The sequence below is a fragment of the Geotrypetes seraphini genome, chromosome 5 (assembly GCF_902459505.1).
Source record: "Geotrypetes seraphini chromosome 5, aGeoSer1.1, whole genome shotgun sequence".
In the NCBI taxonomy this organism is placed as follows: domain Eukaryota; kingdom Metazoa; phylum Chordata; class Amphibia; order Gymnophiona; family Dermophiidae; genus Geotrypetes; species Geotrypetes seraphini.
Genome location: NC_047088.1, coordinates 262,657,342 through 262,681,782, shown reverse-complemented (window position 1 = coordinate 262,681,782; position 24,441 = coordinate 262,657,342). Strand labels below are relative to the sequence as shown.

Sequence of the window (24,441 nt, the reverse complement as noted above, 5' to 3'; positions counted from 1 at the left end):
GGAAGACAGAGGGGGGAGAAGGACCCTGAAAGGACATGGGGAAGACAAAGGGGTGGAGAAGGACGCTGAAAGGACATGGGAAGACGGGGGGAGAAGGACGCTGAAAGGACATGGGGAAGACAGGGGGAGAAGAACACTGAAAGCACATGTGGAAGACAGAGGGGGGAGAAGGATGCTGAAAGGACATGGGAAGACAGGGGAGAAGGACGCTGAAAGGACATGGGGAAGACAGGGGGGAGAAGGACGCTAAAAGGACATGGGGAAGACAGAGGGGGGAGAAGGACGCTGAAAGGACATGGGAAAGACAAAGGGGTGGAGAAGGACGCTGAAAGGACATGGGGAGGAAGGGAGGGGGGTGAAGGACGCTGAAAGGACATGGGGAAGACAGGGGGGAGAAGGACACTGAAAGCACATGGGGAAGACAGAGGGGGGAGAAGGACCCTAAAAGGACATGGGGAAGACAAAGGGGTGGAAAAGGACATGGGAAGACGGGGGGAGAAGGATGCTGATAAGACATGGGGAAGATGGGGGGGAGAAGGACGCTGAAAGGAAATGGGGAAGAGAGAGTGGGGGGAAGACGCTGGCAGGGAAGAAGACAGAGATGCCAGACTATGGGGGGAGCGGAGGGAAGAAGATGGGTGCCAGACCAATTTGGGAGGGGGGAGAAAGGGAGAGGCACAGTAACAGAGCAAATGGAAGACGCAGAGAGAAGAGAGACAGTGGATGGAAGGAATTGAATGAGAACATGAGGAAAGCAGAAACCAGGCAACAAAGGTAGGAAAAAAAATTCTTTTTTTTTTTTTTTTGCTTCAGGTTAAAGTAGTATATTAGTTGTGTTGATAAAAATTTATAAACATTAGAGGCTCTGGTAGAAACACATTTAAAAATAAGCAAAAAGACTTTATTAATTTGGAAATATTAATTGGGAAGAATACATACTTTGTAAACGGGTTTCTACCAGAGCCTTTAATTCAGTAGCATAATTAACTGAAATAACTATTTCTGTAGTTTATAGGGATGGGCGGGGACGTAGGGGATTCCTCGCGGGGATGGGCGGGGACAGAGGGATTCCTCCCGGGGACGGGTGGGATTTCTGTCCCCACGCAACTCTCTAGTTTGAACTAAAGTGCCCTGTCCTTGGATTCACTTTTTTGCCCTTCAGGGATTCAGGCATTTATCCCACTGCTGTTCAATTCCTCCACCATTTCTGCCTCCAACACATCCGCCTGGAATCCAACACCTTTTTTTTTTCCATGATAACGTATTTTGAGACATCACTTTTAAAGTTCCCTACTTGCAGCTTCCTTTTCATGTCCTCTCGTTCTACAGCTTCTTCTGCATCTAAAAAATGTTTGTGCCTGAATATCTTTCAAGTATGTTAACATCTGTATGGGGCCTGCCCCTCCTCTCCCACAGGGATTCTCAGTCCAACATCAAGCCAGTTTGTTTTTCAGGATGCTCATAATGAATACTAGGAGAACACATGAAAATCACTGACTCTGGGATCAAAATGGTGGCACTGACCCCTAGTGGTAGTCTCACACTACTACCACTGGCATTGTTTTACCATGCAGCTATGGGTTGTTAAGGAGGCTAGAGGGAATGAGTGGAGAGAGTAGACTGAGAAGGAAACAAAGGGAGTGTGGAAAAGGCCAGGATAGGTTTGAACATGCAATCCCGCCTCACCTCTCAGGTCGTGTTGTTCTGTGTATCCGCGGGTAACCACAGTAGGGACATTAGGGCTTTTACGAGGGTGATGATGAAAAGGAGGGGTGAGGGAGAACTAGCTTCCCATTTTGCCTACATCGGGGTGTACAGCTGATGTGTTGATTTGGGTCCTGATGCTGTGATGCATTCTGGGGGTTTTCTAGCAAGGTTGTTCCTCAGAGATGCAGTGACCAGAGAGGCCCATGTCTAATGAGAGAGGCTCTAACCTTTGCCCCAGTGCATGCAGGAAGATAAAGCCAGATCTGGCTCAGCCTGTCCCGGATGACTCAGAGCACCCACCAGCACTCTCTCTCTCAGTTCACTTCCTTGTGGGGCGGGGATGACATTGGCAGCTGTCTTAAAAACTTTCATAGATTTTCCACTCCCTGAATTTCTCAGCCAGTTTAGCAGAGTTGATGTATTTATGTAATTCGTTTTCTGCTCCGTTCTCCTCAAAGAGCTCAGAACGGGTTCCAGGGTGACATACGTGATATACAGTTAACCGATTACAATCTGTCTAAGTTACAGTACAGGTTTTTTTGATACAACACATACTAGGGATCGATGAGGGCCAGATTCAAGGGCAGCCCCCAAAAGGTGCGAATAGACATTTGGGTTATTGCAGCTTCTGGAGGGGAAACAATTCCAGAGAAAGGCAAACGAAGAATTCTGGAAACCACCCCCAGCGTGTGCCAGGCCAGAGAGGATAAACTTGACAGCTCTTCCTGAAGAGGGGCAGAGGAGGGACTTTCCCCTGGAATGAAAGAAATATTGGAGCAGCCAAGGGTAGGAATCAGAAACTTCCAAATCTGCGCAACCGTCACCTGTCATAAACAGCTGAATGTGGGAAGCCCAGCCCCATGACACAGATAAATGTTTACTTTAGGTAGGGCTTCAGTTCCTGCACTAGCCCCTATCAGAACAGATCAGCCCTTTACTGGGCCCCAGGCAAACAGGTGTATCGGGCCCTACCACAATATAAATACATTTTCATTCCCTCCCCTCCTGTCATACAGGGGGAGGAGGAGTCTAACGATGAGAGCCTGACAATAGAAGCTCAGGGTTCAAATCCTGCTTCTGCTCTTCTGCAAGTCGCTTAACTCTCCACTGCCTCAGGGATAAACTTAGATTCTGAGTCCTGATGCACCTCAATATAACCCACCTTGAGCTAAACCTAAATAAAAAAAAATCACATCACCCCCCATCATAAACACATGATCCCTGTCTTTGTCCCCCTACCCTCCACTGTAATCACCTCCCTCATTTATCAACTGCCCCCCCCCCAGCATAATTCTATCACCTTCATCTGCCCACTCACCTCCCTGGTATAACCATCATTCTCCATCCCCACCAGGGTGTCTCACCTGCTGCTGCCTCCGTCAAAAGAGAATTCCCTCGGGCTAGAGAACCCCTAGAGACATTGAGAACCAGGGGCCTTTGGAAGGGGAAAGGGTGTGGACCCCCCCCTCTCATGAAGTGGGTGGCAGCCACTTAAATTTGTCCTGTTGTAGCATGAGGCAGTGCTTTTCCTCTTTCTTCCATTGCAAACTCAGGCATTTCTCTGGGTGAATGAATGTGAAAAGTAAGACTCGTGGTAAAGCACGTTTCCTGCTATTATAGAAGCGAGGGCGGTTGAGCTCCTCGGTGAGAGGTTTTGTGTGTGTCTCTCTCTCTCTAGTTTTGGAAGAAACTGAAAACCCTTCTGTTCGATACCTCTACATGAATCTAAGTCTAGCCTCACCTTCTGCAATCCCTCATTTAATCCACGACGTAATTCGCAAACAAAAAAAAAAGATAGTTACAGAGTAAATGACGGCAGATAAAGACCCGAACGGTCCATCCAGTTGGCCCATTAGTTACATTCATTACAAATACATGATTAAATGAAGTTGTCTCTTCTTTGATATTTCTGGATCATAGACTGCAAAGTCCACCTGGTATTGTCCTAGGTTCCAACTGCTGAAGTTGCCGTCCAAGCTCACTCCAGCCTATTCAACCATCCTAATTACTCTAAGAGAAGCACTATGCGCACATGACATAGTGCTTCACACATGTATTATGCTTCATCTCCACTCGGCCCAAGAACTCTGACTTATGTAGCGCTCCCCTACTTAGAATTGTCTCCCCACTCTTCAAAATCATCTTCTGTTCCTGCGCTAATTCCCCCACTCACCCATCTTGATCATTCATAGGTTTCGCGCGACCCACAAATAACAGACTAGATGGGATTAGTTTCAGTGTTCGTAGGGGAGGGGAGGGGAGCGGTGTGGGTGGAGAGCATGAAGTGAGGGAATGAACGGAGTGTGGCTGTGTGTGTGGAGGGGTGTGGCGTGGCTATGGTGCGGTGGCTGGGAGTGCATGCATGCCTAGGTGGGTGGAGGTTGGTGGGAATCATGTGCATATGCAAGAAAGCAGGAGAGGGGGGTGGGGAAAGTGTGGGCCTCTTCTTGGCATACAGTCCTCAATATCTCCCCCTCCTGCCCTTCCTCATCTCACATTCTCTCTCCTACCCCTTCATTTTCTCTCCCCATCTCTTCCAGCAACCTATCCCTCTCACTCTCACCCCATGGCCCTCTATTCTTCATGGAGTGGTACTTGGATGGCAGCCCCAGCAGTGAGGGAAGCGGGGCTGATGCCGGACAGACTTCTACGACCTTTGTCCTATGTACAGCAAGACAGCTTTGACTTCGACTCCGTCAATGGGGCAATGTAGCCGATGCCGGGTGGACTTCAACAGGCTTATTTTCCACCACATTCATGTCATCTAGGTATTTCTTGCTTTCATTTTCTAGTCTGTCCTCCCCAAAGAATGCAGGACGGATTACAGGCCCAGGTCTTGCCTATCTTGGGGGGAGGGGAAGACATTTATAGCAGAACTTAGCAAGTAAAATGGATAATTACTGGATTGTGGGTTCAGCATTGCTCTGATAATGAATGTGACTGTTCAGCAGACTGCATGGACCATGCGGGTTTTTATCTGCCGTCATTTACTATGTTACTATGTAATCCCAGCCCTGTCATAAGAATGGCCTTACTGGGTCAGCCCAATGGTCCATCAAGCCCAGTAGCCTGTTCTCACGGTGGCCAATCCAGGTCCCTAATACCTGGCCAAAACCCAAAGAGTAGCAACATTCCATGCAGAATCTCAAAGAATAACAAGATTCCGGAATCCCAGAGAGTAACAAGATTCTAGAATCCCAAAGAGTAGCAACATTCCATACAGAATCTCAAAGAATAACAAGATTCCGGAATCCCAGAGAGTAACAAGATTCTAGAATCCCAAAGAGTAGCAACATTCCATACAGAATCTCAAAGAATAGCAAGATTCTGGAATCCCAGAGAGTAACAAGATTCTAGAATCCCAAAGAGTAGCAACATTCCATACAGAATCTCAAAGAATAGCAAGATTCCGGAATCCCAGAGAGTAACAAGATTCTAGAACCCCAAAGAGTAGCAACATTCCATACAGAATCTCAAAGAATAACAAGATTCCGGAATCCCAGAGAGTAACAAGATTCTAGAATCCTAAAGAGTAGCAACATTCCATACAGAATCTCAAAGAATAACAAGATTCCGGAATCCCAGAGAGTAACAAGATTCTAGAATCCCAAAGAGTAGCAACATTCCATACAGAATCTCAAAGAATAGCAAGATTCTGGAATCCCAGAGAGTAACAAGATTCTAGAACCCCAAAGAGTAGCAACATTCCATACAGAATCTCAAAGAATAGCAAGATTCCGGAATCCCAAAGAGTAGCAATATTCCATGCAGAATCTCAAAGAATAACAAGATTCCGGAATCCCAGAGAGTAACAAGATTCTAGAATCCCAAAGAGTAGCAACATTCCATGCTACCAATCCAGGGAAAGCAGTGGCTTCCCTCATGTCTTTCTCAATAACAGACTATGGACTTTTCCTCCAGGAAAATGTCCAGATGTTTCTTAAAACCAGCTAACTCTGTGGATCCTGGGGGTCATGTTCTCCCACAGAAAAGGTAGCAGTTCAGGGGTAAGTGCAGTCTCCAGTCCCCCAATTTGGCAGGAGTAAGGAACAGAGAGCAGTTTAGTCCAATTCAAAGACCTGACCAGGGCAGGATTAACCAATAGGCCAAGTAGGCACGTGCCTAGGGCCCGAAATGGTCAGGGGGGCCCGATGGAGGGCATCAACATTGTTTTTTTCCAAACTGCGATGGGCCCTAGGAATTGAAACTGTTATTTCCTTCACCTACAGGGGCTGGTAGTTCCCCCCTTTAGGGAGTAAAAATAATGATATCCCATTTTGTAAACTTCACTCTTTCTACTTTTTGTTTTTATGATATTTTCAGAAGCAAAATAAATTTTTAAAAAAGAATATTCAGCACTACATTTCATCTGAATGTCTCTAACATACTTGAAAGGTTCACCTGGGCCCCTGAAATCCCATTTCTCTCCCCGACACTCCTTGCGACTTTGGTCAGAACCCGTAATCATCCACTGCCTCAGCTGGGAACCTCCTCCCTGGAAAGAACAGAGATTCCACGTTACCCAGTTCCAGGCTGGAGATGTTTGGCCAGGCCTGGTTTTGACCCTACACCCCAAAGCAGTGTGGGATTTGTAGTACTTGATCCTGCCCATAGACATCAGTGCTACAAGTCCTATAATATACCAGGTTGGGATTATCAGAAAGCCAGACTGTCCTAAAAACTCCAGGCCGGACCTGGGTAACTTAGTATCTCTGGGACAGGAAAATACCCAGTGTACCTGAATATAACAGCCATATTTGGCATGATACTTGAACCACATGTTCAGAAATCATCCCAAATGCAGTCAGCAGCAGTCTCTCTCAGGCACTCACAGCCCTGTTCATGGGGAAATCACTGGAATATCCGGAAAACTCAGCCTTCCACTCCAGGAGATAACACATCTGACCCTTTGAAGCAAATATTTGCAAATGCAATTCACCTCTGTTTAAAGTCTTTGAAAGAAATGTGATGATTTTCTTAAACTGGAGGGTAGGAGGCAGGTGAAGCTCTTAAATCTGATGAAGACACACCTGTAATCCTGGGAATAAAAGATCCCTTCCTGGGCAGGATTTTTGTAGTGCTGACTTGGAGGTAGCTTTGTGGGGGTGAGTTATGTCTGGGGTTCAATGCCTTAATTTTGTTGACTTTAGTGTAATACCAGTGTGTTTGTTATTTGTCTCTAATTCCAACCTTCCTTAAATAATGGTAGAAATGAACACGGTTGGATTATCCAAAGAGTGAATAATTCCTCTAAAATACCTCAGCCCCACCACTCCACCGCTATGTTTGCTTCAAAACAGCGGGAGATTTACGCGGTAACTCATCATCGGTATTTTGTCTAACTAAATGCTGTGAAAGTTTTAGACAATTATTATCATTTTTTATCTTTTTTATATCTTTTTTCATATATATCTATCTTTTTTATAAAAAAACAGGTGTACTATGGTAATGGATATACTTAGCTTTTAACCCACACAGCTGGACCTGGGAGCCAGACCCGACATGTTTCGCACAAACGTGCTGTCTCAAGGGTCTCCCGAGGCCGCTGTTGTCATCCGACTCACAATCATAGCTTCTGTTTTGAAGCAAACATAGCGGTGGAGTGGTGGGGCTGAGGTATTTTAGAGGAATTATTCACTCTTTGGATAATCCAACCGTGTTCATTTCTACCATTAATTTTGTTGACAGCATTTGTGGTTCTGGTATTTTGCTTTTGAATTGAAGAGTTGCTGAAACGGATCTAGGGTTTTTAAAAAGTTCAAACACTGTTTTCATAACAAGCTACAACTGAGAGTTATAGAAAACATAATGTAGAAAATAAACAGTGATATTATTAGTTTATAGCTAACAGAAACGCAATTGTAATACCTATTGATAGGTTTCTAAATCTTACAGCATCTATTGGGTCTCTCTTTCTGTAGCCTTAAGTTTATATGTGTAGATGAGACCAATATATGCGCCTGACTAGGAAGGAGGCTACTTCTGCTATCCACTAAATGTTTAAGCTCTTTGGGGCAGGCACTAGTATACTAATAATGGAAAATGGGGACTTGTATACTGCCTTTTTGTTGCTCTGGCCTTCAAAGTGGTGGGCACTGGAGGATTATGTGACTTGCCAGGGTCACAAGGAGTAGCACTGGGATTTAATCTCGCAACCAGTGAGCCACAGCCCTGCCTTCCTCTGAGCTACACTGGATCGGTAGCACATATGGCTTTTTTGTTGGGTACTGCTGGGCTAGATGGACCAAGTAAGTGCTATTAGGAAATGGTCCTAATATTTAAGTACCTTGTCTGTAGAGGTGACCGCTTAACTAGGCAGCCCCAGCCCACCCACTTGCCACTACCAAATGGCCATGAAATGAGACCTTCTGGGGGGTGTAATATAGATGGTACCCCTATTTTTAACCCTTAAGAAGTTCAAACTGGCTCAATGCCATGTTACCCCAGTGTTTCCTCCTCCACCACAGGAAACCTAAAAAACCTCTTCACTTAGGCTAGTTTAAGTATCTAATTCCAAGCTCAAATGCTTTCGAACACCTTAGCTGAGCTCCCTCCAGTCCTGGGGGTGGCTGTTACTCTCTAGAATTGCCTAATTCTATGTTAATCTCTTCCAAGCAATAAGGAGGCTTGTGATTTACTGTTTTTTCTTATTCTTAGGCTGAACAGTGTAATACTAAAGTCTAAGTGAGCCATACGGGTGAGATATGAAGGTTTTTTTTTTTAAAAAAATAACATATTAGATGCTGTATCACTTATCCAAGTTTTGCTTTGCTTTCAAAGTACTGTATTTGCTTTCTGGTTGTATATTGTGGCTTCATCCACCATTATCTTTTTGGATTAATGGTGTAATGCTCTGGTCCTAGAGGTGGCCTGGGCTAAACAGCCCAAAATTTCAAGTTTATTTAACTCTTGATGTATCGCCTATTTTGAATATTCTAAGCGATATGTTCTATAAATTTTAAACGTGGCCTGTGTCTCTAGTGAACCTTTTTAGATGTGCTCAAGCAATTCCTGTTGCCTCTTTAGCAAGATGGATAGATCAAAATATAATATAGGCACTCGCCTGCCTATCCACTCTCATACTCCGTCCCATCCCCCCTCAGCTGTGTATTAACTAAAGCATTTTGGAACACTTCACAATCTATGGTCCATGGGCAATCCCTCCCTTCCCCCCACCCCAGGATTGATATTACGGGCTCCAACAGCCAGGTCTTTATATTGTTAAAATCAAAGGCTACTTAGAGATCGGGATCTGTGGGTCCAGACTGGGAGCAGAAGTAGTGTATTGGGGGGGGGGGGGGGGGGTTATAAGTATCCCTGCTGGCTGGTGGGCTAAGATGGAGGGCTAACTAATGGTGGGGAATAGCTGAGAGACGGGACTAATGAGACATGCTTGGTGCTGAGGTGAGGGAAGAACCTTCCAATTAAGGAACCAAGAACATAAGCATTGCCTCTGCCGGGTCAGACCAGGGGTCCATTGTGCCTGGCAGTCCGTCTCACGGTGGCCCCCCAGGTCTATGACCTGTAAGTGTTCCCTACCTAACCTAAAACGTCCATACCCTGTTCGCTTAATGTTCTGTAAGGTAAACCTCTATCTGTACCCTATAACTTTCCACCAGAAACAAATCAGACTGCAGATAGTCGGTCCCCCCCCTCCCCAAATGGTGGTAATTCCATGTTCCAAGATAAGTATCGCATCAGTGTGATGGGAGGTAGCTACTTCAGTACAGAAGCTTGCAAGACTTCCTCTCGCAGGAGAATTAACGCAATGTCATTTTGTGGGGGTATTTTTTAAATGCAGAAGGTTCAAACCCTTGCCCAGCTCTCTGCATCTCCTCCAAGGTGGGTGATCTACCTCCCCCCCCCCCCCATGTGCTAATCTTGTGGTGGCCTAATTCTGTTTTGGTACACTTGCTAATTTGAACCATGGCTGTGTGGCTTGTCTCACAAGCCAAACTGTTAAGGCTAATGAGTGGCAGAAGGTGGAACCCCATGTTCTAAACAAGGAAAATGAGGTGACTTAACATAGCGTTTAAGGTAGACCAAGATGCAATGTGCAACTGCTTTCCCCATCCACTCAACATAAGGTTGGAACACTCCCGAGACTGCATCTGACCCTGGCAGGGATGGCTCAAGCTACAGACCACTGGTCCAGGGTGCCAAAATCCTGGTCCCAACATCTCTCCCTCTTCCCTTTCCTCTCCTGGCATGGAGGAAGACATGCCAGATGGGGGTTTAGTGCCCTTGTTTACAGCAGTAGGGGGGGACAGGATCTAATGGATTGAGCCAGGCCTGACTCCTGAAGCTACACTTGCCTTTCTGTTGCAGTCAGTATGAAGCATGTACCAGTTGCTGTTGTGAAGGAGGAGGCTGGAGCCAGCAAAGCAAAAGAGCCTGCCCTAAAGACAAAGAAGGGGAAGAAGAAGGCAACATATTCTAGCTTCATCTTCAAAATTCTGAAACAAGTAAGGCTAGGACCTGTCAGTTAGAACTAATAACTAGCCTAGCTCAACCAGGAGGCAGACTGGAAGGGGGTTGTTGGCAGTAAATCAAGCTGCAACCAAAGCCGACTCGATAAGGTGCCTGAAATTAAGAGCACTTTAGAAGTTACTTACCTGTAAAGAAGGTTCTCCATGAACAGCAGGGTAAGTGTAGGTGATGACATCAACAGCTCCCATTGGATGGAAACTCCCCACACACACACAATAGCTCCAGGTTTTTCCTTTCTTTAAGATCTCAAACATGTGCAGAAGCCTATCCCTGCTGGGTGAGCCCAGGCAACACCATGTCTGCCTTGGTCTCTTCGGTCTGCTTTCCCAGGCAGATGGATCTTCTGCTCTTAATTTAAGTATTTAACTTTATTCTTTTTTTCTATATGAACAGCAGTCCTCTAGGGGATTTCTTCCCTGGAGAGTTGGCAGGGATCCAGCTCAGCCCCCTGGATCTTGAGAACCTCTCTTCAGGCTCCAAGCCTTCAGAACTGCTCTTCCCTGCTAGGGAAGCCGGAGCCATGATCCTGTGCCTTCTAGGGTCTCTCTAAAGCCCATGATGGGTAACAGCAGCCAAGTATGCTGACCTCATGCAATCTGCCTCCCAGGCGGGGCTCCACTTGGACACTGGCTTGAAACACTGAGCTCTACAGCTACAGGACACTGAGAAACAGAGGGCTTTACTGAAGCTACAGAATGCTGGTCTTTCCCCCCTACAAGTTCAGAGGCCTTGCTGGGAGTAGACAGCTGCTGAAACCACCTGCATTCCCAGAGAGCTCTGACAATACCTGTGAGGTCCAAAACATGGCCTGGAATTGCCCAGGAACATGGTAATGAAGCATAAGAACATAAGAAGCGCCATCTCCGGATCAGACCTTCGGTCCATCAAGTCCGGCGATCCGCACACGCGGAGGCCCCGCCAGGTATACACCTGGTTTATTTTATAGCCACCATATCTTTATATGCCTTTCTCAAGGAGATATGCATCTAGTTTGCTTTTGAAGCCTGGGACTGTCGATTCCGCAATAATCTCCCCTGGGAGAGTATTCCAGATGTCCACCACTCTCTGTGTGAAGCAGAACTTCCTGACATTAGTCCTGAACTTGTCCCCCCTTAGCTTCATTTCATGTCCTCTTGTCCGTGTCAAATTGGACAATGTAAATAATCTTCTCTGCTCTATTTTGTCGATTCCTTTCAGTATTTTGAAAGTCTCGATCATATCCCCCCGCAGTCTCCTTTTCTCAAGGGAGAACAATCCCAGTGTTTTAAGTCGATCCTCATATACCAGTTTCTCCATACCCTTAACTAGTTTAGTTGCTCGTCTCTGCACCCTCTCCAGCAGTTTTATATCCTTCTTTAGGTAGGGAGACCAATGTTGGACGCAGTATTCCAAGTGAGGTCTGACCATTGCCCTATAAAGCGGCATTATTACTTTCTCCGATCTACTCGAGATTCCTTTCTTTATCATGCCCAACATTCTATTTGCCTTCTTTGCCGCAGTTCATCTGAACACAGGATTTAATGAAAACCTGAGCTATTGAAATTTCCATCCAATGGGAGCTGTTAGATGACATCCTGCTTGTTCGACCTGCCTGTGTTAACTTTAGAATTAACTCTTGACTGTTTAAAAATATGGTTACCAAGGGTGCTAATGGCCCCTTAACATTAAGGTTCAATATATTATTGATCTCTTTGATATAGTGCCTTTCATAACTGTAGTAACAGCTAAGCAATTAATGAGTTAAAAGGAGAAAGCAAGAGAACTGAAGCAGTACTCCAATCGACAGAATACCAAAAGCTCTGGGTCTTGTCCTCCTCGGGAGGTCTAGGGGTTTTCGTAGTCTTGAGATGGGCCTTTAAACTTTCACCAGAGATGATTCCATGGCATACCAATAATAAAGCTAGGAACTCCCTTTTTTAAATCCTGTAGATCCCAACCCTGTCCTGAAGGACCACCAGTCAGTCGGATTTTCAGGATAGCCCTAAAATGCATGGGGCAGATTGTATGCCTGAAACCTCCATTAGATGCCGATCTCTGACTGGCTGCTGGTCCTCCAGGACATGGTTGGGAACCACTGCTGTAGATCAGTGTTTCAACTCGGTCCTGGAGTGCCCCCTTGCCAGTCAGGTTTTCAGGATATCCACAGTGAATATGCATGAAACAAATTTGCATACTGTGGAGGCAGTGTATGAAAATCTTAACTTTTTATGCATATTCAGTGTGGATATCCTGAAAACCTGACTGGCAAGGGGGTGCTCCAGGCCCCAGTTGAAACACTGCTGTAGATAAATGACCAACAGCTGACTCGTGCTACATTGTGTTGGGTTCTTGAAGATTTCAAAGCTAGGTTTACCTCCCACCCAATTATTGTGTATCAAACTTCCAATATCTATATATCACATCATAATAGAGACCAGGCTGGGACATCAGTCTGCTAAAAATGCAAGGTTTGTACCTTTGAATGCACGATACATTTGTCTAGTTTTGTAACTAACGCTGTTTGGGGGGAGGGGGGGTTGTTTGTTTTGTTTTTTATAGGGTGGGGGCTTCCTGTGATCAGATATCTTACTGTGGAACAGGGATCTCAAAGTCCCTCCTTGAGGGCCGCAATCCAGTGGGTTTTCAGGATTTCCCCCATGAATATGCATTGAAAGCAGTGCATGCACATAGATCTCATGCATATTCATTGGGGAAATCCTGAAAACCCAACTGGATTGCAGCCCTCAAGGAGGGACTTTGAGACCCCTGCTGTAGAAGAATTGGAAGTTTGTCATTATTCCAGTTCTCACTGTACTTGCAGAAGTGACTGATGGGCAGTAGGTCTCCAGATGGCTGCAGATTCTTCTCTAATGGCTTAATGCGTGTTAAGAAAAGTTACTGCAACTATCACAAAACTTTTGTACAATATCGGGTGCCTAGCAGTTCCTTAGACCACGGGGCAGGGTCTCTCTCCCCTCCTAGTACCTCTTTGAAGCTTCATCAGCTGCAAACAGCTCTTACCACTCACTGCTCATGCTGGCCTCGGCCCTCCCTTTAAGGTCATATCCTGTTTGCTGGAACCAGAATGTGATGCCTGAGGAAAGGATGCGGCTGCCATGAGCAGCAGGCGGGGTTAAAGAGATGCCAGGCACCCCCTGCCCTGGGCACAAATTTCCCTCTATGCCACTGCCGCAGGGCAGCTGTAAAACTGATAGCAACCTTTCCTGTCGACAAATCTCAGTGCTGGTATTGACACAATAACAAACCTCTCTACTAGGTGCACCCTGAACTGAGCGTGTCCCGCTCAGCCATGGATATCCTAAACTGTTTCAACAACGATATGTTTGAGCGTCTGGCCTCGGAGGCTGCCAGGCTGGCTCTGTATAACAAGAGAAGCACCATCACCAGCCAGGAGATCCAGGATGCAGTGAGGCTGGTTCTCCCGGGGGAGCTTGCCAAGTCTGCCATGTCAGAAGCCTCCAAAGCAGTAGCAAAGTGTACCCATGCTAGATGATTACCACTACCCACATGTACCCCCAAAACATATTTTAATAATAAAGATGGATGGTTTTTTAAAAAAATCCTATGTATTGCTCTTTAACCAAATGTCTCCTGCTCTGCTCTATCTGCTTGTGTGTCTCAGCATTAGTTATCCCTATGACATGGTGCAGGAAATGTGATGGGTCATGGCCATCTCCTGGGCAGCCACCACATGAGTACAGCAGGATTTGAGGCCTCCCAGAGGGGGGGAGGATAGCAAATCGGGATCTAGTCCAGCTAGTGGATGGGATCAGGTTTACATTTGGGTAAGGATTACCCTATAGGTGTAGAGCAGGGGTATCAAAGTCCCTCCAAGGGCTGCAATCCAGTTGGATCAGGATTTCCCCAATGAATTTGCATGAGCTCTATTTGCATGCACTGCTTTCATTGTATGCTTATAGATCTCATGCATATTCATTGAGGAAGTCCCGAAAACCCGAATGGATTGTGGCCCTCGGAGGTCCTCTGACACCCTGGTGTAGAGGAAGCATGGGAGTTGGCAGTGCCTGCCTCCAGGTATGCTGTTAATTGATTGAGTGGCCTCTCCTGGAAGGATGCCATGGCATCTCCTGAAGTAAGTTATCTGACCTTCTGCAGTGAAGAGGGGGGCTGACTCCAGTTCCTGGGGGCTTCCCATGGATGGCTAGGGACTGATATATAATAATCACCTTCCCATAAGACTTGCCACATGCTCTCTTCTACAGGACAGGTGAAAGTAATGTGTTCTGGGAGGTCCTGGTCATGAGTGGGGCTATGTATGGTAAAAGCCAGAGGATCTCCAGCATGGTGGAAGCAAGCTTTCCATTGTGGCTAGTGTCAGGAAGCACTTTAGGGAGGAGCAGGTAAGCATCGTGAGCTGTACCACTTTCCTGGGTCAAGACATGAGCCACTGTGCTAGTATCTTGCAGCTGTCGCTATCTAGGTGTTGCAATCAAGGTTGGGGGGGGGGGGGGTGATGGCAAACGGGGCAATTTCCCTGGCTCCTTCTACCACTGGAGGCATAAGCTCATGGCCAATAATGCCACCTGAACATCAAATGCCACCCCCTGGTTGCAATTACTTAAAATCAGTAGCTGGGATTTTGTTGGCACTTGCCAAGTAATCTCCCTGCATTGGTTGCCTCTTAAGTTTAAATTTGCCTGCTTCTTCTTTAAAGCGCTAAAGGGACTTGCCCCTAAATACATAATTGACCTTTTCTCCTTCTCTGCCAACAGACACAAGAGAAGCTCTCATTCCTATTTCGTTTCCCCCCCAGTTAGAGGTTGTAAACTGAAAAAACACCATGAAGACCTTCTTTCACATCAAGCAGCATTGTGGGGTAAAGACCTAGATCAACTGCTTTCGCCCACGACTTATGAGGAATTCAGAAAACGTCTAAACTCAACTGTTCCTAAAGTATCTAGACAACTGACCCACTCATCTTCTTTCTCCTCCATAGTGATTCCTCTGTCCTATTAATCTTTCTCCTCAACAACGCATTTCCGGTCCTATTAACTCTCCTCTTCCCCCCTCTTAAATTCAATCAATTTGTTCCTCGCTTAATCTATTGTAAACCGCATAGAACTTAACGGTATTGCGGTATATAAGCTGTTATTATTAACTGCACTGAGTCTATAATCTCCGCTTGTTGGCCGCACATTACACTTCACTCATTGCACAGCTGTGGATTGAGGGATCTGGAAATGCATGGACATTGCTGTGATGATGGCATGCATGATGTTGTGTTGTCTGTGCATGTGTGAAGGCTCTGGGATGGGGGGGGGGGGGGGAGGGTTGCTGATGCCAGTTGATTGCCTACAGGATGTGCCTCTTGCAGTCAGCCAGTGCCTGTCCTCCTCCCCAGTTTGCAATACTGGTGTAACCTGTCCAGAAGGTAGTACTTATCTTAACAAATATAAGCATTGTAGTTCCTGGTGGCTTCCAAAGGGAAGAAAGATGGCTGCCGGGCTTTTGTTCTGTATTGTAACCCGTTGCCTATTAAGAGCAAATTACCCTGAACGGGCAATTAGCCACTTAGGGCTAGATTCACTAAGCAAACCGATCAGTTTGCAAGCCCTTTGACTTGATTTCCCTCTGACCTGATCCATGCATGCAAATGAGGAGAATCGGCATGCAAAGAAGGAAGGATGAGTCACTAAAACAAAAAAGCAACACTGACAGATGGCCGATCCAAAATAAGCAACTGCTGAGATTCTTTCTGACTGCCCTGCTCTTGGCCCGACTCTCCTGTCCTTCCCCGCACTGCAAGTCTGTGGTTTTAACCCATGGATTTAAAGCAGGTTAAAACCATGGGTTCGCTGGGCTAGTAAAAGCTAAAAAAAAGTCATGGCTCTTAGACGCATGCGCAGACCATCTACAGCTTGTCTGTGCAAGCATTGGGATCGGACACTAGCGATCCAAGGGGAGTGTCTTTTTTTTTTTTTTTTTTTTTTTTTAATGGTTTTTTTTCTTTTGTGAATTGGTCAGGCCTGCACAGATCGGGCATGGAAAGGCGGTTAGTGCTGGTGTCAAACTGCAAATGGCTATTTGGGGACAGAGCTGGTCCTTGGCCAGTTATGTGAATAGTTAGCAGTTGACGGCATAATCGGTTAAAAAATGCTGAACATCGCATTCAAGTGGCTGAGGTTGGAACTGCAGCCTCGGCAGCCTGAGCTTCATGTCGATCCCAGCCTGCTCCTTGTGACCCACTGCCCCTGGTAGGTTAGACTGTGAGCCTGCTGGGACCGATAGGAAAGACTTTGTTCAGTGTCCTGTCAACTCTTTTTGCTTTAAACATCTTAAGCCTGTCGTATTCAAGAACTTAAGGCAAATGTTGATGCCGATATCTTGGTGTCTACTCATTCTTCTAATGCAGCCTTATTAAGGAGCCCTAGAGCTTGTCTCGAAGGGCGTATGGTAACACGGGGCTGGGAGGCCTCGTGTTGCCAGAAAGGCAAGGTGGGGGGGGGAGGGAAATAGGACCGTTAGTTAGGGAAACTTAGTAGAAGGAATTGGGGAGGGGTTACCGCCAAAAGACAGGGCTAGGATAGGGTGAAGTTGAGTTGGAGGGGTGGGGCAGAGGGAATGAGTAGACCGGGACCCTGGAGGATTCAGTTCTTTCAGGTCCTCCAGGGCGGTTTTTCTCCCTCCCACCCTCCCGCGGTGGTGGCCTTGGTAGCTTGGGTAGGCGGGTCTCCCGAGCTACTGGGTGCTGGGGCTCATCAGGCGATGAGCGAGGGGCCGGCTGGGAGCCGCGCCTTGGGGTCAGGTGACCCGGGTTAAAGGGGCATGAGGTCATGCCACCCCTCGGACGCTTGCTGGTTGTGGCGGGGTCGGGGGCAAAGGTTAATGGTTACATAGGGGTAGCTCGGGAGGAGCTTGCTGATGTGGTTTGTTCAAGAGAGGGTCAATATGTTTATGAGGTTATGTTATTCATGTTAATTTATTGTTATGGTGGATTTAATAAAGAGCTGCGGCTATATATTCCATAATGAAGCGTGCTGGTCTCATTTGGGGGTGGGTTATGGGAAAAAGGGAGTTGATGGGTAGCAATAGAGACTATCCAGATCCCACTGTTACTTTACAAGCCATGCCTTTAATATCTCTAATCTGTGATTTTGAATCATTCTATGCCTAATGAGGTTCAACAATTTTAGAGAACGGAGCGATTTGAGATATGGCTCCAGGAGCATAAACTAATTTTAAAATCCCCCATTGCCCCGTGTCTATTAGCTAGTGTGAGCTTGTTGGGACAGATGAGAAAAAATGCTTTTGAGTACCTGAATGAATGCAAACTACTTAGGTTATATAATAATAATAGTTATACCGCAGGACCGTGAAGTTCTATGCGGTTTACGGTGATTAAAGGTGTTACAGATTGAGTGGAATAAACAAGGTTCAGAGTTGGTGAATAACAGTTCTAAAGATCTTTTGTTGAGGACTAAGATTGTGTAGGTCAGTTACCCAAGTACTTCAGGAACAGATGTGTTTTTAGGTGTTTCCTGAATTCCCTAGAAGTAGTGGGCACGAGCAGTTGTTCCAGGTCTTTAGCCCCTAGTGCTGCTTGATGTGAGAAAAGATGTTGGTGATAACTTTTAAATATGTGGGATATAAATACTAAAAATAACGCCATAAAAGCACTCAATATTCTCTTTCCATTCAATTAGTAGATGTGATGGAAATTCCTAGGAGTACACAGACACAGCTTTACCTTGTTTCTACTCTTTGCATTCACCCCAAAGCAATAGTCCTAGTTGTACTACATCTAAGCTTCATTGTAATATCTAGGCTGGTCTTTCAGCTATTTCTCTCAAGATCAATTAATCCAGGGGTATCCAACCTGTGGCCCAAAGGCTGCATGCGGCCCCATGAAGTATTTTGTGCGGCCCTGGTCGAGGGCGATGCAGTGTTTTTCCTCTGCTGCCCCCGGGTGTTTACCAACTTGCCAGCTCCCTCCTCTATCTTGCTGCAGCGTTTGCACGGCCCCAGAAATTTTTTTTTTGGCCAATGTGGCCCAGGGAAGGCAAAAGGTTGGACACCCCTGAATTAATCCAAAATACCACATCAGAATTCTGACATTGGCTTGTAGATACGACATATGCCATTGATCAAGGAATACCACTGTAGTTGCCAATTAAATATTGGATTGAACACAAGACTAACTCTTGCATTTTAAAGCTCTATGTCCAAATCTTATCCCTTACAGCCTATCTTGTTCACTTCATTAATCTTCAGCTCAGCACCTGTCAAGTCTCCTTGTTCACTCTGCAACTTTTTTATTTTTTGCATTAAATTTCATCTGGCACTTGGATGCCCAGTCTTCCAATTTCCTAAGGTTTGCCTGCAGTGTTTTACAATCTGTGTGTGTTTTTTAACAACTTTGACCTGTTTAGTGTCGTATGCAAATTTTAATTGCCTCACTCGTCGTTCCAAATCTCCAGATCATTTATAAACAAGTTAAACTCTTTAATCTTTTCCTCATCATGAGAGGAGTTCAACTTGGTCGCTCTTCTTTGAACCTTTTCTAATTCTGCTATATCTTTTTTTGAACTAGGGTTATTAGAATTGAATGAAATAGTCAAGGTGAGGTCAGGGAGCATTATAACATTCTTAGTTTTGTTAATTTTTTTTTCTAATTCCTAGCATCTTGGGTTTCTGTGTTTTTTTGTCACTGTTGTTCATTTTGTTGAGGGTTTCAGTGTATTGTCTACAATGACACCTACGGTAGGTCTTTTTCTTGGGTGCTGATCCCTAATATGTGTCTGCAGTAGAGAGTTGTGCGGGGACAGAAATCCTGGCCGTCCCCGCCAGGATTCTCTCTATCCCCACGCGTCCCCGCCAGGATCCTCTCCGTCCCCACCCATCCCCTCAAGGAATTACCTCCATCCCCGCCCGTCACCATAAAGAGCAGCAATTACTTCTGACAGGATCATCAATTCCACAGTTTCTTTTGCTGTTTTCCTTGTGGAATCTCTTTGGTGGAACCCTTTTTTTGTTTTCTGTTCAGGTAATTAACTTATAAACCCCCTCTTTTACTAAGGCTGACGTGTCCATTATATTATAGGACGAACCCTGCTTCCAAAGCCTTCCATCCCCGTGGGAGTCCCGTGGGTTAGGGGGGATTCTCACAGGACATAGAAACATAGAAATAGACGGCAGATAAGGGCCACGGCCCACCCAGTCTGCCCACCCTAATGACCCTCCCCTACCTTTACCTTGTGAATAGATCCCACGTGTCGATCCCATTTGGCCTTAAAATCAGGCACGCAGCTGGCCTCAATCACCTGAAGTGGAAGACTATTCCAGCGATCAATTACCCTTTCAGTAAAAAAAACTTCCTGGTGTCACCTCGCAGTTTCCCGCCTCTGATTTTCCACAGATGCCCTCTTGTTGCCGTGGGACCCTTGAAAAAGAAGATATCTTCCTCTGTCTCGACGCAGCCTGTGAGATATTTGAACGTCTCGATCATGTCTCCCCTCTCTCTGCGCTCCTCGAGTGAGTATAGCTGTAATTTTTCTAACCTTTCCTCGTACGGGAGATCCTTGAGTCCCGAGACCATCCGAGTGGCCATTCTCTGGACCGACTCCATCCTCAGCACGTCCTTGTGATAATGCGGCCTCCAAAATTGCACACAGTACTTCAGGTGGGGCCTCATCATGGATCTATACAATGGCATAATGACCTCCGGCTTACGGCTGACGAAACCCCTGCGTATGCAACCCATGATTTGTCTTGCCTTAGATGAAGCTATCTCCACTTGATTGGCAGCCTTCATGTCCTCACTGACGATCACCCCTAAGTCTCGCTCTGCTACCGTTCTTGTTAGGATCTCACCATTAAGGGTATAAGTCCTGCATGGATTTTGGCTACCCAAGTGCATAACTTTGCATTTTTTGGCATTGAAACTGAGTTGCCAGGTCCTAGACCAGCACTCCAGTAGGAGTAGATCGTGCATCATGTTGTCGGGCATTGAGTTTTTGTCCGTTGTGCTTTTGCCCACTACATTGCTTAGCTTGGCGTCATCGGCGAATAATGTTATTTTACCTCGGAGCCCTTCTGTCAAGTCACTTATGAAGATATTGAACAGGATCGGGCCCAAGACCTAGCCTTGGGGCACTCCAATGATCACCTCCGTCATTTCAGAGGGGGTGCCATTTACCATTACCCTTTGAAGCCTACCTCCAAGCCAGTTCCCAACCCATTTTGTCAATGTCTCGCCCAATCCTATAGAACTCATTTTACTTAGCAACCTGCGGTGTGGTACACTATCGAATGCTTTGCTAAAGTCCAGGTACACGATGTCCAGGGACTCCCCAACATCTAGCTTCCTCGTCACCCAGTCAAAGAAGCTGATCAGGTTGGATTGGCAGGATCTCCCCTTAGTAAATCCATGTTGACGGGGATCCTGCAGGTTCTCCTCATCAAGGATTGTGTCTAATTGGTGTTTGATTAAGGTTTCCATTAGTTTGCTCAATACTGATATGAGACTCACCGGTCTATAGTTTGCTGCCTCAATTTTTGAGCCTTTCTTGTGAAGTGGAATGACATTAGCCATCCTCCAGTCCAATGGGACGCTGCCTGTACTAAGGGAGAGGTTGAAGAGCACGGACAGCGGTTCCGCCAAGACATCACTCAACTCCCTGAGCACCCTGGGGTGTAGGTTGTCAGGCCCCATAGCCTTGTTAACCTTGAGCCTTGACAGGTCATCGTAGACACTGCTGGGTGTAAACTTGAAATTACTAAATGGGTCAGCCGAGCTAACCCTTGTCTGTAGCTGAGGGCCTTGCCCCGGCGCTTCTCGGGTGAAGACTGAGCAGAAATATTCATTTAATAGTTGTGCCTTTTCCGAGTCTTTTTCCACATATTCTCCGTCTGGTTTCCTAAGACGTACTATCCCTCCCGAGTTTTTTCTTCTGTCATTGATGTACCTGAAGAATGATTTATCTCCCTTCTGGATGTTCTTTGCTAGAGACTCTTCCATGTGGAATTTAGCCTCCCTGACTGCAGTTTTGACGGCTTTAGACTTGGTCAGGTATTCTGCTCTAGTCTTGTTTCCCTGATTGTTTGTAAGAGATGAATGCTTTTTTCTTCTTCTTGATGAGGTCTGAGATCTCCGCAGTGAACCACTGCGGCTTATTGTTCCTATTATTCCCGCAATCCCCGTTCCCGTGCAGACCTCTAGTCTGCAGTAATATGTAATGCACAATAAAACCCATTGTAGTTGCTTAACCCTTTATTTGGCGTTGTTGCTCAGAAACATGTGCCTGCCAGGGCTCTTATGGGAGATCTGCATCTCCAAATGCCTGTTACAGGGCACCGTTGCTCTCTTTCAACATCAAGTTATGTAAAGCAGCTGTTTCCCCATCTGTCAATTAAAGGGTTAACACAACTTAATAAAAGGGCCCATGAGTTTCTTGGTGTTCTTATACTCCAAAATGAACAGTGTTGGAATAAATCAGTCTTGGCAAGATGGTAGATGTTACTTGATTTTGCCAAGTGAAAGGTTGTATTAAGCAGTAATAATAAACAAAGATTTTGTTTGTGATGCATAAGCACAGAGGGGCATAATCAAAAGGGATGAATAAGTCCGTTTATGTCCATCTTGCAAGTCGTCCAAAGTTAAAGAGCCTAAGACACATTTTCGAAAGATACGTCCAACTTTTTTTACTTTCAAAAATTGTTTAATTATACGTCCTGCTGATCTGATCGTCCAAACCACTAAATCGTCTATTTTTAAACCACATTTCCGTCCAAGTCCAAAATGCCTAGAACAAGCCCTGTTGGACGTGCAAAGTGATGGACTGCACACTCAGACATGCCACCTAAATAGTGGGGTACCTTAAAGGGCACTGCTGTGAACTTCACAAAAAGGGTGCCATGGTTTCTCCTCACTACAGCTCCCTTACAGGTGATGGTGAACCCCCCCCCCCCAAAAAAAAAAAACAACACCTCCAGAATCCCCTAGGCTCACTTAATCTACCATCCCACTAGCCCTTATGGCTGCAGGAGCCACTTATATGCCAGAACAAAAGGGTTTTGGGGGTGTATAGGGCAGTGCACATGTTTCAGTATCAATGCAGTGATTACAGGGGCTTATAGGCATGGGGCCTCCTCTCTATGGGTCCCTAACCCACCCCCAAGACGACTTAAGCTGCCTCTGGGCTGGATGACTAGGCTTTCCTATGCCAGGCGATGATGGGCTGGAGGCTGACTTAAAGTTGTGAATAAAATTTTTATGGGGGGGTCGTTGATCACTAGGGTAGTGTGTGGCGGTCTGTTTTATGTGTTTTCAGTGTTTATCTGGTGACTTTAGGTGGGTTTTTGTGACTTAGAGACCATGTTTTACATGGTCTAAGTCACAACGTCCAAGTTCCGTCTAGGCTCTGTTGTAAAACTTTTGGTTATACATGCTGTACGACTAAGTCTAAGCCGGCCCACATCCCACCCTCAATACTCCTCCTGACAAACCCTGTTTAGCTTTGGTCATTCAGCGGCACTATGAAGGCCTAGGTCGTTTAGAAATACGTCCAAAACCCAGTTTTATTATCGGCGCTTGGACGTTTTTGAGAAATGTTCGTCCAAGTGCCGACTTAGCCAGTTTTTGGATGTTTTTCTCTTTCGATTATGAGCCCCTTAGTGTTTATTGCTGTCTTTGTGGTCTAAATGTACTTTTATTTATGTAGCTTGACTTGTACACAATAGGAGTTTGGATAATTTTGTAATTTGCCTTTATGGGTAGCTAAAATTAAGTGAGTTATTAATTTGCACCTATGAATTTCCCCTATTCTTATATCATCCCCATTCCAACAGGCCTTGTCTTAGTATGTCAGGACCTGAATGGGAAGCAGATGTGGATGGATGCCACTGTGTGATGGCTGGACTCACCCCCCCCCCCCCCCCAATCCCTTTATAAGGCTGGCAATGAGCACTTCTGCTAGGCTGCCCCCACTGCCATTAGCAAGGAACTTCAGAAAAAGCAAGAGCTGTGAATGGTCAGACAAGGTCATCTAACACTCTTTCCCCTAGTCTTTCATTCTCAGCCAACCCATTGTGATTCTGCAGTGTCCAAAGGAATCAAATGCAAAATAGGTGGAAATACTTTAATCCAGCAATAACAGTCCCTGAGCATGCATGAACAATTTCTGCCTATTTCCCACCTGCGCTCTACAGTGGGAGAGCCAAATGCCTTCAAGGTGCTTCTCTGCTTCAACTGGCTGCTCCAGTGTACATTGAAATGCATTACATTACAAAGTCTAAGGGCGAGGGTGAGCTTCAGCCTTTCCTGGTTTTATTTCACTGCATGCAGGGCTGTGTAGGTCAGAATTCAAAGACTACACATCCCTATATGCCATGGGGTAAACATAAGACTCGATTTCCTTGTTTTGTAGAAGCTGGTCACCAAGGAAGGATGTGCTTTCCTTTTATATCCTTATTAAACTATGAATATGCTCGGCTAGGAGTGCCATGTGACTATGTGATGTCAGGATAAGCTGCTCCAGTTCTGGTTTACCCCATGGCAGAAAGATTTCTGTAGTTCTGAAACTGCTAAGGAAAGCAGGATACAGGGCAAACCAGGACTGGATCAACCTGCCCTGAAAAAAATAAAGCCAGTTAGTAACCCTATGCACAGCTACTAACTCAAACTGTATGAATGTAAGCGTCTCTTTATGTTTGATATCCGGAAAGAGCTAGCTGCTGGCCTCCTGGCTGAATGGGGAGTGAAAAACTCTGCTGCAAAAGTGACGACATCATCTGGTTTACGCAATAGCAGGAACTGGAGGAAGTCTGAAAGCAGGAGTCTCATTTCAGGGTGCTGTCGCATGTAAGTGGCATGATCGGCACTCAGCTCCTCCTGCAATGGAAACACAAGAGTCAGGAGATGGCAAGGGCGCACAGTGTACACCTTCCTTTAAGATTAGGAAGCTGGAGATGAAAGAGAATCGTTTGCTAAAGCACAATCGCTAAAAAATTTTCATGAAAAAAAATCGCCCTCTATTGTAAAAAGTATTTTCTAATTTCCCATAATGCTCCTCATTGATTGAGCTCCGCTGGTCAAGTTTCCCTAACTTATAGAACCTCATGCACATTCTTGTATTTTGCATTTCACTCAGAACAGCAGGAAACCCTTCAAAGCTCTGCACCTGCCATCAGACCTGGGCCTTTTCTCAGCCAACCAGAGCACTAGGTGTGGGTAATACTTCCGTGTATAAAGCAGAGATAGTACATGATTGGTTAGTTGTGTTACTC

The 24,441-nt window shown here is 45.8% G+C and overlaps 3 protein-coding genes across 9 annotated transcripts in view; 1 reads left to right on the top strand and 2 right to left on the bottom strand.

Annotated features, from left to right (window-relative positions):
• The window catches only part of SLC11A1 (solute carrier family 11 member 1), a 69,245-nt gene extending 62,584 nt beyond the window's left edge, over positions 1-6,661 (bottom strand). The window contains exon 1 of one of the 4 annotated variants that reach the window (XM_033946977.1): positions 6,647-6,661. Coding sequence is in view for 3 of the 4 variants with exons in the window: in XM_033946973.1 (XP_033802864.1) it covers positions 6,109-6,175 (67 nt within the window). In the remaining variant the exon portion in view is untranslated. The other 3 variants (XM_033946974.1, XM_033946978.1, XM_033946973.1) reach the window with 3 other exon arrangements.
• Positions 6,662-6,694: 33 nt separating this feature from the next.
• On the top strand, positions 6,695-13,770 carry LOC117361525 (histone H2B-like). Of its 2 annotated transcripts, XM_033946980.1 has the most exons (4): positions 6,699-6,812; positions 8,365-8,404; positions 10,036-10,172; positions 13,454-13,770. In XM_033946980.1, exons 3-4 carry the CDS (start codon positions 10,041-10,043, stop codon positions 13,688-13,690), a joined length of 369 nt encoding a protein of 122 aa, XP_033802871.1. In that variant the 5' UTR covers positions 6,699-6,812; positions 8,365-8,404; positions 10,036-10,040; the 3' UTR covers positions 13,691-13,770. The 2 variants fall into 2 exon arrangements, with proteins under 2 accessions (XP_033802872.1, XP_033802871.1); XM_033946981.1 differs by lacking the exon at positions 8,365-8,404 and having other exon boundaries at positions 6,695-6,812.
• Positions 13,771-23,115: 9,345 nt separating this feature from the next.
• Positions 23,116-24,441, bottom strand: part of CATIP (ciliogenesis associated TTC17 interacting protein) — an 85,852-nt gene continuing 84,526 nt past the window's right edge. The window contains exon 12 of one of the 3 annotated variants that reach the window (XM_033946640.1): positions 23,116-24,046. In XM_033946640.1, the coding sequence (XP_033802531.1) occupies positions 23,828-24,046 (219 nt within the window). In that variant the 3' untranslated portion in view covers positions 23,116-23,827. The remainder of the gene's footprint in view (positions 24,047-24,441) is intronic. The other 2 variants (XM_033946641.1, XM_033946642.1) reach the window with 2 other exon arrangements.